This window comes from Amblyomma mixtum, chromosome 3, assembly GCF_055824585.1.
Source record: "Amblyomma mixtum isolate Tamu chromosome 3, ASM5582458v1, whole genome shotgun sequence".
Taxonomy (NCBI): Eukaryota; Metazoa; Arthropoda; class Arachnida; order Ixodida; family Ixodidae; genus Amblyomma; species Amblyomma mixtum.
This window is the reverse complement of record NC_143014.1, coordinates 156,561,157-156,579,238: the sequence shown is the minus strand read 5'-3', so window position 1 is coordinate 156,579,238 and position 18,082 is coordinate 156,561,157. Positions and strand designations below refer to the sequence as shown.

Below are 18,082 nucleotides of genomic sequence, written 5' to 3'. Positions count from 1 at the left end.
AGGTGCCAAACATGGGATGTGGTTGGGTCCTGTTAGAAACCCTCATCACTCTTTTTAACCAACCGTGACCACATCCAACTAGAAATTCACTCAGTCTCCAACTGGCTGCTGGACTATCATTTAGGTGCAGCATTAGCATAATTTGGTGAAAAATCAATTATGCAGTTACCCATTGCAGGTTCAATGCAATGGCATATCATCATCAGCAGCATTATCATGACTACGTCCACTGCAGGGCAAAAGCCTTTCCCATGTCTCTCCAATTAACCCTGTCCTTTGCCAGTTGAGGCCATCGTATCCCCACAAACTTCTCAATCTCATCCACCCACCTAACTTTCTGTCACCCCTTGCTACGCTTGCCTTCTCTTGGAATCCACTCTGTTACCCTTAAGGACCAGCGGTTATCTTGCCTTTGCTGCAATTGGCACAGCATTCCTGCCACTTCACATGGCATCTCAGTTCCGCTGTTTACAGTGGCAAAATACATGTAAACTAACATAAAGAAAATAATTCCGAAGCAAACATTTCGAATACTTCTGGCACACAAAAAGGGTTGCACAGCACAACAGGCATTTTCAAAATCATGTATTTTTCGAATACACACGGCCATTACACGAACAACAAAAAAAAAAAAGAATGCATTGCAGTTTTGTCAGAGTCACTGAAGCTGTGTCGACGTCCTGCAAAAATATCTACCGGAAACTGGGGAAGTTGACCCAAATGCAGAGCAGACGTATTATTTGTGGGGTGCAAGACTTATCTACGAGACCCCTGAATGCTGACCTTAATTACGATTGTGTCGTTGCGCAGCTACGGCTTTCAAGTAATGACTCCATGAATACCCTCTAGCCGTTTGCACTGTGCGCCCAGTGCCATACCGCATCAGGTACCCACTTGCACTCAGCAGAGACGCATTCCGTGAAATTCAAGGCAGCTGTGTGTCTTCCGATTAGAGAGGTTTAGCACAGCATAATCCACTTGTGCGGGGAGCCACTGTGCATGCACAAATCGCCCTGAGGACGCCACAAGGTGCCTAGCGCCAGCCAGCTGTTTGCACGCCTGCCCCATTGGAATCAATCAGTGCCTGTGCACTGGTAGCGTTTGAAAGTTGGTTTGGTTTGGTTTATGGGGTTTAACGTCCCAAAGTGAATAAGGCTATGAGAGACGCCGTAGTGGAGGGCTCAGAAAATTTCGACCACCTGGGGTTCTTTAACGTGCACTGACATCGCACCGTACACGGGCCTCTAGAATTTCTCCTCCAAAGAAATTCAGCCGCCGCGGCTGGGATCGAACCCACGTCTCGTTTGAAAGTGAATCGCACTATGCCAAATCCCTATGATGCACGCCACCGTGACGGTTTGCACCACGGGTAGAGTTGCAGCAGACACGTTGTAGGCACAAATTTGGGCGCCACGCTTCCGCCTGTTCGTGTCTGTTGCTGCGAGCATGTGCAGACAGGCTCCAGCAATGTGCAGAAGCACGGGCACGCGGTGCGGAGTCAGGGCTTTGGTAGCATGCGCCATGGTGCCATCGCTGAGAAGGTACGCTAAACAGAAACCCAATGAAGCAAGAGTTGCAGAAGTGTTAGTCGCTGGAGACAAATACTTCGAGATTTATAACCCCAAATATACAGATCGAATTGAATATCTAGAACTTTACTTTTTCACTGAATGCCTGAAATTATCAAATATTTGCACAGGCCTACGTAACCCAATTCTTCTCCTGCCCATATACTGCGATAACCAGGTCAAACATGCTTGAAACAGCTGCAATAAAAACAGCTTCCTTTCACAACAAGGAAAGAGTGAGGAACACCTTTGTCTTTTCTCTTTTGCACCCTACGTGTCTGTGTAGCGTATGCAAAATGGCACATGGGATTCAGAGTGATGATCACTGCGATTACTCAACATGATTAACACTGCAAACGATCAGCACTCACTATGCGAGACGGTGAGTGGCGCATAAACATGCGCTTTGGACATCGAATGTGGTGATGAGAAGAACACCAGGAACGCATGTTGAGCCAGGCCACAGTGTTGCGTGGCTTGTCTGCACCTTCCCTGTGTAGCAGGACAAGCTCTTTCTGCGTCCGCTGTGCTATGCTCTCTGCTTGCTTCTCCAACTATAAAGATCCAAACAGAAAGAAATGCTTAGTCATGAAGGAACTGTAATGCAGGATTGCATAATTCTGAGCTGCTTAATAATAAGTTACCAAAATAAGGCTGCCAAAGTGTACTAGATGTTGTTCCAATTTCCAACAACGTACCATATACTGAAATCCCACTTAACTAAATTACCTAGCCAAATTCCCCAGCAAAGCACATTTCCACTCTACAAGCAAGAACAAGAATTAACTTCCTGATACAACATGATAGCTAGGAAGGCGAGTTGGTGATACATTTTCAAAAATAACAGCGCGAACAATGAGGATGAAGGGTAGGAAAACACACCTGATACACCAACTGCCATGACATTTTGAATTCAGCAAGATTAATGAAATTGCAACCGCTCCTCCAGTCAGAGCACCTGAAGTTTTAGTTTAGCTTGCCCAATGTGCCTACTCATAAGCAGAATGGTATCAATTTTGTCAACATGTAAACAAAACACGCACATCTGTTGGAACGCTTAAAAGTGTAGACACAAAGTTTCGTTTTTCCATGACTGCTTCTAAGGTTACACTAACTTGGCTCCCATGCCAATAAAGCATCTTGTAAGCATAGCTTACTGGCATAAATGAAGCACTTAAAAAAAGAAGAGCTCTGGATGTCCCTTTCTTGATTACATCTTTTCTATTGCGTGCTACATATCAAATCATCATACAGTGTTGTAGCAGACAGCATGATCTGACTTGAATGGGAATATAAAGAACTCTTACAAAGCCTCCTTCTGTGCCTTTATTAATGCGAAAGAATCTCTAGCCTATGTCGGGGGAGTCATGTCACCAAAACGTGTCTGCAAAACGTGTCCGCAAATCTTGTCCGCAGCAGTTGTGACGTTCTCAGAAGAGGTAGCATCAAACGAATGGTTGTGATCTATACAGGACGGTGTAAGGATGATGCACGAAAAAAAAAATTGTCACTAACATGATTAGGTAATTAACTGCAGCCAAAAATTAGAGTCAAAATAGTGTGGACGGCAAGCAATAGCAGGGAATCGTACTAAATGAGTGAAAAAATAAAAATTTCGAAATCGACTGAAACGTCTTTGGTGAATGAAATCCAAAGTAATCGATTAAAAACACTTCATTGATTTGGAGTAATTAGTTAATTAATTACAAACAAAAGCAATAGAGGGTTGATTGGTTTGGACGGGTATATGTAAGTGGACGTAAAAGTAATTAAGGTGTCGAATTTGAACAACGAAATGGGTAATCAATCATTGACTGAGAAGGTTAGAAAATCGATAGTTAAGGAATTGACTGATAATTAACCAATTGACTAATATTTAAGTATTTGACTGATAATTTATCAATTGGTCACTAATTAATAAACTGACTAATAATTAATAAATTGACCAATAATCATTCGATCAAGAATTAATCAAATGATAAACAATTAATCGATTCATCTATAATTAATGAATAAAGAGAGGCAAAGAGAGGCGAGGAGTGCCGAGGAGGCGTCAATGCTTTCGCATTCTTCCAATGCAGGTCTCCGCAGTGATCTTTTAATTTTTTTTTAGTCATAGTACCTCACAAGGGTAAAATGCCTAAATGATTACAATAAACCTGGCAAAATGCAAGAAAAAGAAGGACGTATTCAAAGAAGGCATGCTAGCGGCTGTTGCTGCCAGCCTTGTTCACGCTGCACTACGGCAATGCCCCCAAAATATCCTGGTTTACGTTTCATTTTTGAGCAAGCTTGCCTGGTAACAGAAAGCCCTGTGACAAGACAATCAGAATTTATATTTTCACAGCTAATTCAATAGTTCAATGAATGTCATGATACACCAGCGTGGTGTTTTGCTGTAATCCTGAAAACACTTCTTAATGCAGCTTATGTATGCCAATATGACACACACATTTTCTTTCATTCATAAAACCTGCTCAACACAACACACAAGTCACAAATGAATATGATGCAAAAGCTATGCTGCTATTACAACTCAGCATAGTGAGTTAGTTACAGTTCACAGTTTTTGTGTGTTACACTGGGTACTTCTGATATGCTTGATGCACTGCCCAAATTGAACTGCTTTAGAATTTCCCTGAATTACATTTAACTTCGAAAACTTACGTACGGAATGAGAATTGTTACATCCAAAAAACTTAGGTGTTTATTCATTATCACCTCAGGTGACCACTGACAGCTGGGGACCTTGATTAAGGTACACAACCGATAAGCAATATTAATGCCAAATGCAGAGAGTATTTCCCGAATGTCAAATACTACCGTAATAACCAAGAAACTGTGTCCTCACATATCTACTTTATGATTGACTACATCATAGTAATCATATCAAATGTCTCTATATTTATTATTGCTGCCCTTTGCATCCTCTAGTAACTGCTTTTGTAGCATGCAAACATAAAACTCGCAGAAATAAATAACCAAAATGATCATCACACACAAGTAAACATCAGTACCAATGCATAGGTACAAACATGCCTTTAAAGCAACTAGAACTATGATCAGGGTGCAAGTTGAATGCTTAAAATCACGACAGAGGAAGGCTAACTGATAATGACAGGCAGCACTGAAAGAATGGAGCAAACAATTTTTGCTGTGAAAACTTGGCGTACAGAATCCAGTAAGCACAATTCTACTTCACATTCCATACATGCTATCTACTAATTTTACACAAACACCACTGGGGGTGAAAGGCTGCTAACAGCATAGATAAGTATGGATGCAAATGTAATAGTCTATGGCATATTCTAATCAGCAATCCAAAGCTCTCCAGCAAGGTATCTGTCACGGTCTGATCAGAACCCAGGATCTGAATCAAAATCGGCCACTGAAACATTCTCTTCAGTTTCATGGAGCAAGAAAACTTGCTCCGGCTCACAGATTGGAATATGCCACAAGAATTTCTTCCCATGCTCGCTTTTCACTTCCTTTGTGCATTAAGTTAGATGCTAAGCTCTGTGACAAACTAAATGTGCCTTTAGCGACACAATTTTGTCAGAGTAGCATGCACTGCAAATGGCTTCTCTGTTGTTTGAATCCTACCTGCCCCACAAGTGGTTCCTGGTCAGCAAGGGCTACAATGAGGATGCAGTCGGCTTGTCGGATGCAGCGCTGGGTCCACGAGCTCATTTGGCTGTCACACTGGTACAGAAGCACCCTGTTACGGTCTTCCTGCTGACCTAACCAGTTGCAGAGGCGGTACTCATTGGCTCTGAAAAAGGATAGCACATCAGAGATCAAGCCACTTAGTGCACCACACACACGCAAGCCACCCACCTGCAGAATAAATTCCATGTATACTATATTCATATTGGCACTGCATACAATACATCAGGCATTGTAGTGCTTCAGTAACGCAGTTCAAAACAGTGAAGTGCTTACGTGTCAAGTGCAGAAGCTCCGAGCTGCTTCTTGATGTAGTCGGAAGTCAGCCGAAATACTGGCCCTGCAAGGACATTGGAAAGCAAAACTTACTCCTGGGGTGTGGATAATGACCTCCAGCACAGGCTGCATACAGACTTCAATCCCTAAAAAAATTATTATCTGACAATGTGCGCTAACTGGCGAGAGCACAAGAAGTGAACACATTAGTTCATTTGCAACTAGACAGGTAGCCATGCTATCTATACTCACTTCCCTTTGTAGTAGAAACTATAGCATGCTGCAGTTGCAAAAACCATCTCTTTTCAAACTAAGGATATAAAACATGGAATATGTACTCCGAAACGACACATTTCTCTAAAATGAGTAACCACCTCCTTTCTAACTAAGAATATGTACTCTGAAATGACACGTATCTCTAAAATGAGTATAGACGACAAAATAATTGCCCCATACAAAAAAAGAAAAGAAAAGCAGCCACATTTTATGGTGCAAGCTGCAGCTCCAACACAACTACAATGACAACCAAGTGCCTCTACTTCAGGCTGCTTCAATGCGTTTGAATGAATGTGTGATTCCTTTGAAAGCAGCCCTCCACTATGGATGCAAGTGACTCTTGCTGTCTAAGCAACTTCACAGTCCATGTAATAAGCAATACAGAATCATGATAAGTGCAGGGATGTACACTTTCCAACGATACTTTTCACTGCAACTGGACCATCAGTACTGCGTTGACTTTTTCAGCCAATTTGCACTGTCAGTGATCAACCTTACCAGAAATGGAAGTTAGAATACCAGCACTGGTATTAAATGCTCACAAGTTTTACTGGTGCAATACTCAGCTAAGTGAATACCTACTACTGGAACAACAATCTTATCAGCATTGAATAACTCCAAGACGCAGGGGCATGCTCCTTTAGGCACACAGTATCTGTCATATGGTTTACCAAAGTCCACCATACCAATCCTCTTTCTAGGTTGCAACACTACATACTAGGTACAGCTCAAATTTAGCATAAAATGGAGAAAAATTGCTTCATTGAACCTTAGATCAATTATGCCACAAGAAAATGCTTCAGGCTATGAACACCTAGAAAAATGGCCAAGTTCAGCTCTTTTGAGATGAGACATGTCAGACCCTAAAAATCGCACTGCACAACTGCAGCCAAGGGTAGTCATTCTCGCTGCACAAAGAAGACATAAAAAAAAGCTAGAAGAGCTTAGAATCATAAGGCGGTGTAGAGGTAGAGACTAGAGATGGGGAAGCAGAAGGAAAGGAGAGGTTAACTGGGAGGAGGGACCAGTTTGTTACTCTGCATTGGGGAGAAAGGGAAGTAAAGATATAAAGGGGAAAGGGAAATCCTGAGTTAAAAATGATGAGTGTATGGCAAATTCATAGCCTATCGCTCAAGCACGATGCCTCAGGAAATGAAATAGGGCCTTGAAGGCCTTCATAGCTGAAGAATGCTGCTGCCATCATCCAAGAACCTTCACCTCTGTCAGTGGGAAAGGGTCAAGACAGTTCATTGCACAGGATAGAAATGGCTCTCAGCAATATATGTAGGGCATGCACAGAGCTGGTGGTACATAGACATTGCAGTAAGAATGTATGGTGTGGTATGTACTAAAGCTACATGCAGGTTGTAGTAATAGACATGGATGTGGACACAGAAGTCATGGACAAAAAAAAACGAAATAAAACTTTACAATCAACTCCTACTTTTGGACCATACCACGATGATCCTCTCAAAAGAGCCAAAGAAAAATGTAAACTGCAAGCAAGTACAGCAGACTGTGTTCAGTTTGTCGAAGCTGTCACTAATGTCCACACCTCACTTTCTTGTGCATAAGGATTATGTAGTAAGTAGACTTTGTAACCCTGCATATTGACCTTCCAACAACCATCAGATTATTTCATGCATGTAGTTTGAAGTGAATCAGTATGCTGTATGCATGTTTCTGTCCTAAATACTTCAATAAAATTGGAGGCTGCATTCATTACATGGAGTAATGGATTAGTAAAAGTTTAAACAAACAGTGGGTGTATCTATCATGTAAGTAAATAAGGCAGTATTGAAGATGATCAATGCTGGAAGAAGGTGTAGGTATGACCATAAAAGAGGATGGATCTCTGGCACAAGGCTTATGCTCACATATCAAGGACTCTGACCACGGCACAGGTGCTTCAGAAAAACACACTAGGAACCATCAAGGCTAAATCCTCATTTACCAATGGTAGGGAGCACCAGCACTCCTGGCATGCAATGTAATGGTAACCATGCACCCGGTTCCCCAGCACATGCTAAGTTCTCTTGTGCACCTCTAAGAAGAAAAAATCCTAGCCGATTGATGAAGAAGCTAACAGCTCTCCTCACTAGAGCTACAGCTATACAGTGGCTTTGTGTTTCGTTACCAAGGGTTTACTTTACAGCATATTCTCCCCTACACGTCAATTACAGCAGGCTTTCGGTTTTAAGGGCATACAAAATAAACTTTGTTAGCATATGTATTCATTCAGAATTGAAAGGAAATGAAGAAAAGAAGTCTGCTACAATGTATTAATTGTGAATCTTGGATGATAAGAATATGGACAGAACACAAAGAAGATGGTTTGGTTTGGTTTGGTTTATGAGATTTAATGTCCTGAAGTGATTCAGGCTATGAGGGACACCGTAGTGGACTGCTCTGGATAATTCTGACCACCTGGGATTCTTAAATGTGCACTCACATCGCACAGTACACGGGCCTCTAGCAATTCACCTCCATCGAAAATAAGTTGTAGCCAGGATCGAACCCACGTCTTTCGGGTCAGCAGCCGCGCACATTACCACTGAGCCACCGCGCTGGCTAGAACACTAAGTCAGTACATGGCTAGGGTGACTAGAATGGGGAGGTGCGAAAACCTGCCGCAGAAGCGTGGCCCCAGAGTGTGCCGATGCCACGTGGCAGCGCTTGTGGCAGTGGAGTGGTAAGGTGCGTGGCTGGAATGAGTACACAGCTGCAACCGCATTTTTCCTACCAAGAGCAATATAGTCAGTTTTGGGAACCTCAGAATTTTTTTTTCCTCGCCATATTAAGTGTAAAAGAACGTCCCCCAAGTCCACACTATTTACTCTCTCAATAAATGTTCTCACAATCCACACGATCCCAATCCATACTATATATCCGAAGTGCATTTGGCATGTGTACACATCATACCTTCTAAACAAGCATTGATTAGAAGGATCCTGAAATGAGCACATCGTAAAATTTTTTAAGGGCTTTTAGCAGGTTCCAGTCATGCGTGCTGCAGGGCCTGTAGACGTCATGGTCACACGACCTAGGTGTCGACATACTTTGTAGCAGAAGTTTACGGTGTGTAGGTGTCCGAGAAAAAAAAGAAAAGAAAAAAGCAAAATCGGTGCGCACACAAAAGCCAACATTGTGCAATGTTTGAAGGTTGAGGGGACGTGCATACTCCATCCATTGATGACAATACCCGGCCACTTGGTCACAAGGCAGAGCTACATTTTTTTTTCAAGAGCAAATTAGCAAAGTTTTCGAGTGCAAGTCTTTTGCACATTTTGGCAGTGCTTACATAACTGAAGCATGCATGTGATTTTGATGCTTATGTAAGCAGTGTTCTATAACGGTACAAACAACAGTGACATATATTAAGACCAAATAACGAGATGACATCTTGAGAACCTCCAAACATGAAAGGGAAGCTGTGACTGATACATGTTACAATCATTGCAGCTAAAAAGGTGCAACCATTCGAGTGATGATACAGAGGTGTACATATTACTACCTGGGATAGGGGTCACAAAAATTGATCTTATTCAAAACGTCCACTACAAGTTTATTGCATGTAAAATACAGTGGCCATCAGTCTGCCAACGGTCGAGCAGCACATACGTTTACTTTTGTTTTCTCGCGGGACGTATCACACATACAGCGATGCTGACGTAAGACTCCTCTAGTTATGTATAACATTAACAAAGTGCGGCTATATATGTGGTGCACATGATGTCCAACTTACGGGAAGAGGTCGAGGGACAGTAGCGTAAAAAAATGCTTGAATCACTTCCAAGTGTTTTCGTTATAGTATGTTCGGTAAAGAAAAGTCCACACGTCTTTGCTTGAAAAGATTAATGTACACTTGGCCCCCGGTCCAGACGGTAATCAAATTTTGTTCGCAAGAACTGTGCGTTGGCTATTGCTCCCCTTTTAGTATTGCTGTTTGAAAAGTCTCTACCCACAGACTGGAAAAATGCAAACATTATCCCAGTCCACAAAAGCGGTGACAAAACGAAGAAAGTAACTACAGGCCTACTTTATTAATAAGTGTATCATGTAAAACAATGGAGAATGTAATTTACATTAACCTAATTAATCACCTACAGAGTAATAACTTCTTTTGCCCAATGCAGCACGGCTTTAGGGCAGGGTTTCCTTGTGATACGCAATTAACATTGCAGTCTCAATTAACTTAGGTAAGCAGACTGACTGTATATTTTTAGACTTCCGAAAGGCATTTGATTCCATTCTACATGCACTTTTTTTTTGCACAAAATGTACCTCCTTAATATACTGGCCGAACCAATGGCATGGCTTGAAGCATACCTGTCCAAAAGAAAACAGTGCGTGGTTCTGGACGGGGAGAGCTCATCAAGTACACCTCTGCTGCCTGGTGTCCCCCGGGGGTTCGTTCTGGGCCCTCTGCTTTTCTTGGTTTATACAAATGACCGTGCTGATCATACCACCAGCCATGTGTAAGATTGTATGCTGACAACCGCAAGGTAATTTACATAAAGACTAGCTGGGTTTTAAACTTCCTCAGGCGTAATTTTGAACAGGCACCGGTGAATCTAAAGGAAACATTATATCAGTTAAACGTATGTCCCATCCTTGAATACGTGTGCAATGCTTGGGGTCCGTCATCTAAAGCAAACATAGCAAAGCTTGAATGCATACAGGCACGAGCTGCTCGCTTTGTGTCAAGGGGACTACTACTTCTCAAATACATCTAAAGATATTTCTAATTTCTAAACACTTGGGCTGGCTTTAGTGTTAGGTGTGTTGTGCGAAGTCCTTTACCATATTCATGTTGAACAGGTGCGGGTGATATAATGAAAGTGACTAAAAGGGTATCGCAACAATACAAGACAAAAAAAAAAAAAAGCTATGGTAGTTTGTTTTTTTTACAGTGGCTGGTAACCTCGGCCACTGGTGGACACTGCTAGCTTATGTTAGCAGAGATGCCCATGCAAACGCAAATCCGAGCAATGTACATTATAATCGAGCTGCTCATGCGATACACAGCTTCAGAACTCTGCTCACGGTGCTGATATGCATGCATCCATATTCATTTACGTTCACTCAGAATCCTCCAGGATCAAGTAGTATTTATGTTAAGAGCCTTCCTCTAAACGTGCTTGTGCCTTGTGCTTTTGTTTGCGCATACTTTTTGTATGTGCGAACAAAAGTACAAAGTGTGCAATCTTTTGGCACGGAAGGCCGAAACTCCTGAGAGGCCTTTTCTGAGCTTTCCCAGTATTGATTATCGCATGCAGGTAGAAAACAGTTACGCTCTGTATTTTTTCTTTTTTGCCGTGGGCTGCACCTTTCACCCACATAAAAATCCGCCGCGAAAGGAACCAATCGTGCGAGCTGCCAAGCAACACATACAACACGATCAGGAGCCCAGTGCTGGTACAGCGTGGGCATGGACTGCGCCGCTAGCACCAGCACCACATGCTCCCCTAGCGGCATCGGCACATAAGGGGGCCACGTGTGGCCAAAGGGAAGCTCCATGCTCTTCACACCTCCTCATACTAGCCATCGTAACATGGCAATCTCGTTAATTTGACCTCACTTAGATTCGAACTTCTGGTTTACTTGACCTGATGCTGTCAACATCAACTGTATTGAAAAGGGGAAACATTATTTGAACTCTGGATAATTTGTACAAATCTTCAGTCCCCTTGAAGTTCAAATTGTGGAGAGCAGACTGTAGAAGTGCTGATCTTTTTTGCGCATCACATACATTCTTATCGCGCTGATTCAAAATCATCATCAACATGTGCAACTTTCTATTCTTCTAAACCGTGCATATCATGCATCCCACTCTTAACAAGTGTAGTTACAGTAAGCAACTGCGGCACAACTGTGGCAGTGTGAAAAATTGCTTAGGTTAGGCTGATCACCTATGCTCCGAAGTGCGTGGCACAGCTCCAAGGTGAATGTGGAGAGTGGCACGTCCTCATTCACAGCCAACGCTGCGATTGTGGTGAAGTTGGAGCCCGTAGGCCGGGAGATCATGGAGGCAGCTGCAAAAAGTGATGCAGAAAAGTACGGAACAAGTATAAAGGTTTATCTAAATATTCACAAAAATTTTGTTCTTCAAAAGAAAAGCCTGTCAAACATTCAGATGTACAACTTTCACAAAATTTAAAATAATGCAGAAAAATAGGCTATCTGGAGCATGCTTATAACATGCATACCAGAAAAAAAAACAATATAAATACAGGTCTTAAAGCTTTACAGTGCTGGATTTAGAACTGGTGTTCAAAACAAAAAAAAGCACCTGTGCGTATTTGTTATACTAGGTAAAAGTGGCACACATCAACCTTCCCAGAGCTTTACAAGAAACCTGACAAAACTTCAGATTCTCAAAGCTATGAAAACCAACTTTCATGCAGCAAAGAAATGAAAATACTATAGGTCAATCTTGGTTATACTGAGTTACTGTTTACTTCAAACAGAGGTTAGATTGGGCTAAAGAAAAACAATTGCCCTGCCCGCACTGTCTTGCGATACAACGGGCTAATTTACTTCAAACAGTCAGAACATCCCCTTGAAAATACCATTCACACTGATCGAACTCACGTTCACTGGAACATTCAATATATCGAATGGTGCGCCACACCCCTGGCACATGGCACTTCTAACAGTCTTCTTGCAATCACTTTTTGTGCGAGAAACCTGGTTAGCTGCATGGCCTAGGACCCCTTGCTGGCAATGCGAGTGCTGTGAAACCACTTGACAAGGTGAACATGGGATTTGCTTGAGGGTAGCTTTCAGTCCATCATGCTCATTTTCCAAGCGGCACTGCTGTCTTGTGAAAAAGCAGAGCACAGCTAGTAATGCGGTGAAACCAACCTAACTGACCAAAGCCCAGCGGTGGCCTTCAACTGGCGCGCTTCGCTGCCAGAGGTGTTGCGGAACTCAACAGTAACTCAATCCTAACGAGAGATTATTCTCATTATAGTGTACCAGTAACTGGATTAGGACTCCCATGAGAAGCAGTGGCTAGTTCCAAAATATCATCCACTGTGGCTTCATAAAGCAGGCTAGGCCTAGCAATGCCTAGCGAGCGGTGTGCTGCCAATACGGTGGCAGGCTGCAGGTCACTGCAAAAAGCACGGCGCTTGCATGGGTACAGTGTATTCTTGCTTCTAGGTTACAGATAAGCTTATCTACTTCCATTTTTATACATTGATAAATCAAACTATTTCGCAATCCCCTTCAAGTTCTATAAATCTGGGATCGACTGTATTACACAAAACAGAAGTGCTTTACTCCAGAATGAAATTGCATGTTTACAGCAGCCAAAACAAAATAATAGTTGCCTGCGTAAAGAATTTCTGACCTCTTACAATTTCTAAAACAGTTAAGAGATCTTGTGATTGCACAAAGAGTAGCACAAGTGGTGGCACACATATTTATTCCAGCTCACATGAATCAGATAGCACGCTGTAGCTGCGGTTCTTACCCAACATAAAAATAGAATTCACCGACATTGAAGACTTTAAATATCACATTACAAAAAGAATTCCTCTCTTGTTATGCAAACAGAAAAGTCTAAGAAGGGTGTTACTTCTATTAAAAAAATAAACAACATAGTCCTTCAAAAAACTGCCCTTTTTCAAGGGTTTCCATAAACCTGCCCCTCGGTGCAAGATATTTCATTTCCGATTCAACAACTGTGCAGGCCTCCCAGTTTCGCACTTAATAAGCAGACGCTGTTAGGCCTGGTGCTAACACTTCACAGCTATAGATGTACCTCCTTTTGAGAGTTGCTCCTACAGCCAACTTGTGCACATGAGAAATTAACCAATGTCTCTGCTTAGCAAACTACTTTTTTGATCTACTTTCTCGTTCACTGGCACCCATTTCTTGGCAAGTATAGCACAGTCACCAACATAATGCTGGAGTGTGGGCTCTTATGCCCTTTCTTGCAAGTCACAGTTGTGAAGTGCAAGCTTCCATTTCTTCCTTCTGTTTAGACTGTCAAATGCCATGTCATGCCAAGTGCTACGCCTGGGTGGTCACAGGTGCAAAATGGCTCACGGGGCTTTGTGAAAAGTCCATACCTATTTAATGCATTTTAGTTTGAAGGCAAGACCTTGTAAGTACAGAGACTTCTGTATTTATCTGCCGCAGTGAAAAACATTTCTGTGCACAAACTATAACCCTAATGAAGTGCAACCATTACTCTTAAGGTCACATATTATGGTATATGTTCTTTGAGATGCAATTTAACATCGGTTCCTGCCTGCATTTTATGGAATCAAGTAGAAACTGCCGTCGACTGCGAGTACAGTTTTTGCACATGCGAGCCAAGCAGTTGGTCTGACTGGCTTCTCCACCTGTAGGAAAAAGAAGCAATGCTGGTATGGTGAGCAAGCTGTTGGTTTGTTTTGAAGGTTACTGTCACATTTTTGAGGCGTTTTAGCTAGAAAAGCGATGGCTCTTCCTTCCAATGTTAATTACAATGTCCAGCCCGAACTGCATCTTCAAGGAACTGCACAACTTGCCCACCCACTCAAGCCATCACTTGCTTCTGCAACTGGCAGGGGGCGTAGACCACTGTTTTGGCTGCTCAGCCATCCTTTCCGTGATATGTACTTATGGACGATACCAGTTTTTCAATAACCACAGAAAATCCAGGCAAGTGCCAACGCTAAATTACTAATCAAAGAAAGTAGACATTAATATTCTGCTTTTTGAGTGATGTTTGCTCTCGAATAAGCCAGTAGTTAGTGCAGAGAAAATTTTCAAATTCCAGTACCCAAATACAGAAGTCTCTCTATATCCTTTGCGCATGTTTTTCAGACTCACGACTTAGCACATCAACGGCATTAAATAAAGTTCAGAAATAAAAAAAAAAACGGTTTTGCATTGAAGCCTACCTTTAACAGTGTCTCCTTTCTGCAGGCTACCCAGAAGCCGGTGGCCAAGAAGATGAATAAGCCTAGTCACCACCTGCAACATCTCATGTACTATACCTAGGGCCCCCAATTTTCAAGACTTCATATTTTCAATAATTCAAAAATGGCTGGTTTGTTTATGGGGTTTAACGTCCCAAAGCGACTAAGGCTATGAGAGACGCCGTTGTGGAGGGCTCCGTAAATTTCGACCACCTGGGATACGAGGAGGGGCCAGAGTTGGAGGAGAAAGTCGGGGACAAATTTTTTTGCTGGAAATTAGGTTTTTGCTGTAACTCTTAATCAATTCGTTTTTTCTGAATTATGTTTACTATGACGGGAATTCGCAAAAAGTGGTCATTTCATGGTGGGATACAATGTACAGTCTTTGTCAAAAGTAACCAGGCTGCATGGTTTGCTTCTAGCTTGTATAGTGGAGCCCTTGTGGCTTTCCTAAAGATCAAAAAGTGTTGGAAGGTAAGAAGACCCCCTGTCCTTAACTTTAATGACCATTTCAGCTTCAGGGATGCTGTAAGGGCTCCACTGTACGAGCTAGAAGCAAACTATGCAGCCTGGTTACTTTTGACAAAGACTGTACTTTACTAACACAAGCAAGCTATAAGAGCTACGTTGCACCAACAAAGTGGATCAGCGGCTAACATGCCCCCCACTCCACCTCTCACCCTTAGTTTTCTGTTTCTAATAACTTTCTAATGTTTATTCTATATTTATTTATTCTAATATTTTATTTTCTTTCCATCTTCATTATAATTTGAATTGGGTCTATGGGTTAGCGGGGGTTTAACGTCCAAAAGTGACTCAGGCTATGAGGGACACCGTAGTAAAGGGCTCAGGAAATTTCGACCCCCTGGGGTTCTTTAACATGCACTGACATCGCACAGTAAACGGGCCTCAAGAATTTCGCCTCCACAAAAATTCGACCACCGTGGCCGGGATCGAACCTGCGTCTTTCGGGCGAGCAGCTGAGCGCTATAACCGCTGAGCCACCACAACATAATTTGAATTTGTAGCATTTTTGTGCTCAAGCACGCATTCAATTGCAAGAGTATCCATTCACTGTCACAGCTGCCACTTGGAATGCCAACAACATAAGGGTGACTTTGGTGATCTGTAGTGCTTAACCCTTAAAGGGTTTTTGCTGTAAATGTACGGCGGCGATTCTCCGTCCCTCAAGGTCTTTGCTGTATGGGAACAGTTTCAACCCTCCGTTTGAAATTTTGCGCCATAATGATGATGGATGCTCACTGGGAGATGCTGCCACCTCCTAGGACTTACAAGAAGCGTTTCAGATTTGATTGTGCTACCTTCTTGCGGAGGTAAACAGAACTGATTTCTAGCTGCAGCGTGTTGCGCTATATGCGGCAACACCCTTTCGTGGTTTCGCATGATGGCAACCAAGGCAGGCAGCATGTGTGTGTGATTGCAACAGGGGCATGTGAAACTTGTTTTTTATCTTTATTGCAAGGGCCTTGGAAGTTGATTTCTATCTTTACTGGTGCTGCTGTTAGCCTGTTTATCACCAACATTCAGGAGGTATTCCGTTCTCCTTGTTTAGAGAGTTTCCTTAGAGTTCTTCAGATGCGCGGCAAAGCGGTGATACGGCCAAACGCACTGCCGTGTCTCTTAACACCAACAGCAATGACTTTAGACTCTGATTTTGAACATTTTGTACCTTCAAAATCCGCAATGAAGTAATTTGACCATCTGGGAAAGTTTAAAAAAAAAAATTTGACCATCTGGGAAAGTTTAAAAAAAAAAAATTCGACCCTCAAAGGGTTAAGGGAACCGGGTACGGAAAAAAATGCAAAAAAATGCAAAATGCAAAAAAAAAAAAGCTAAAAATCAATGAGGTTTTGGAACCTATAGGGGTTCCTTGCCTCTGTTCTGTTCAATGTCTGCACAAAGTACTCATACAGGTTCCGTTAACATTTCTGAACAGGGGGCCATGTCTGCTCCAGTAATGTGTGCACAAGAAACCTGTATAGGTTTTAAAACGTTTTTGCACAAGGAACCTATAGGGAACCTACAAGGAACCTACATGGATACTGAAACACCTCTGCTTTTCAAATGTGTTTTCAGGGAATCACCCAAGGTTAAGTAAATTTTTAATACGAGAGCAATTACTCATTAGCATCCACCCAAGCACAGCCATACGGCTACAAAGGAAAGTTGCATAGCTTTCCTTTGTAGCCGTATGGCTGTGCTTGGGTGGATGCCAATGAGTAATTACTCCCTTATTACCTCTGCTTTTACTATTCTTTAATGTGAACAGTGACATGTTTTCGCTTTTTGTAGCCACGGCACTTGGCCAGATGAACTTCTGATGAAAACTTGACTGAAGTCAGTAAGTCAAATCACTTACATTGCATACTCTGGTTGATATACAACTCCAGTATGACAAGTATGATTAGACAATGAATTCGTCTTGCATGGCTTTACCATATACGGAAAGACTGGTAATAAAGAGGATTGTAAGTTCAACTTATAAACTTTCTAAACAAACTAAGATGCCTAGTATATATATCAATCAATCGAGTATATGTAACACTGAATGCAACTGCTGGAAGGCTCATTTAAAACTTAGGAAGTCAGAAAAGGACCTACTTTTATACACCGGGGTTAACATGTCCCAAAGTTATAGTGCATGAACCTTTTTCCACTTCATCACCAAAATAGTAGTGGCAGAGTAAAAACTATAAAAACCCACCAACTCATGCTTAGCAGCAGAATGCCATAGCCACTCAGTCACTGCAGCATATAATCTATTCAAGCACAACTTTTGTGTGAAATGCATACTGAACAAATATCAAATTTAATGATCGTAGTTCTAGAAGACAATATTTATCCAAGCAAACTGAAGCAGTAGTGATAGCAAAGAATTTTCAGCAACTGCTACTTTGGCTTAAAAACAGAGAGTATTAAACAACGGACAATTCTAAAATCTTGAGTCACATGAAGTACTTGACTAGTTCAGTTCACAATTGTTGGAATGAAAGGCTCATTAGTGCCAACAGTCACCAAGATCAGCAAAGCACATGTGAAGTGTATGCTTTGCACTACTGCCTGTAGTCAAAGGAAAGTCAGTACACAGCCAGTGCAACCAAAGCCACAACCTCGGTAGGTCACATGCAGAGTCCAACAAATTGACCACGGTAGCACTACCTAGCCTTTTACACTCTGATACGTAATAAAGAATAAGAAAACACAGCGCAGCAATAAAAATATGAAACATTGGCTACCGTTGCTCCAGACAAGCACGAGAAACAAGAGATAACCCACCAGACAAAAAACCACACATGAAACAAAACCAAAGTCAAGGACATGAAAATGGCATGAATACACAATGTTATCAAAACTGAA

General features: G+C 42.1%; 1 protein-coding gene across 14 annotated transcripts in view; it reads right to left on the bottom strand.

Moving 5' to 3' along the window:
* The window catches only part of sws (patatin like phospholipase domain containing sws), a 153,488-nt gene that overhangs the window by 43,025 nt on the left and 92,381 nt on the right, over positions 1–18,082 (bottom strand). For all 14 annotated transcript variants that reach the window (XR_016290797.1, XM_089581632.1, XM_089581634.1 and 11 more), the window contains 5 exons: positions 14,687–14,759; positions 11,699–11,821; positions 5,511–5,574; positions 5,172–5,340; positions 1,940–2,122 (listed from right to left, as the gene is read on the bottom strand). Coding sequence is in view for 13 of the 14 variants with exons in the window: in XM_089581632.1 (XP_089437758.1) it covers positions 1,940–2,122; positions 5,172–5,340; positions 5,511–5,574; positions 11,699–11,821; positions 14,687–14,759 (612 nt within the window). In the remaining variant the exon portion in view is untranslated. The remainder of the gene's footprint in view (positions 1–1,939; positions 2,123–5,171; positions 5,341–5,510; positions 5,575–11,698; positions 11,822–14,686; positions 14,760–18,082) is intronic.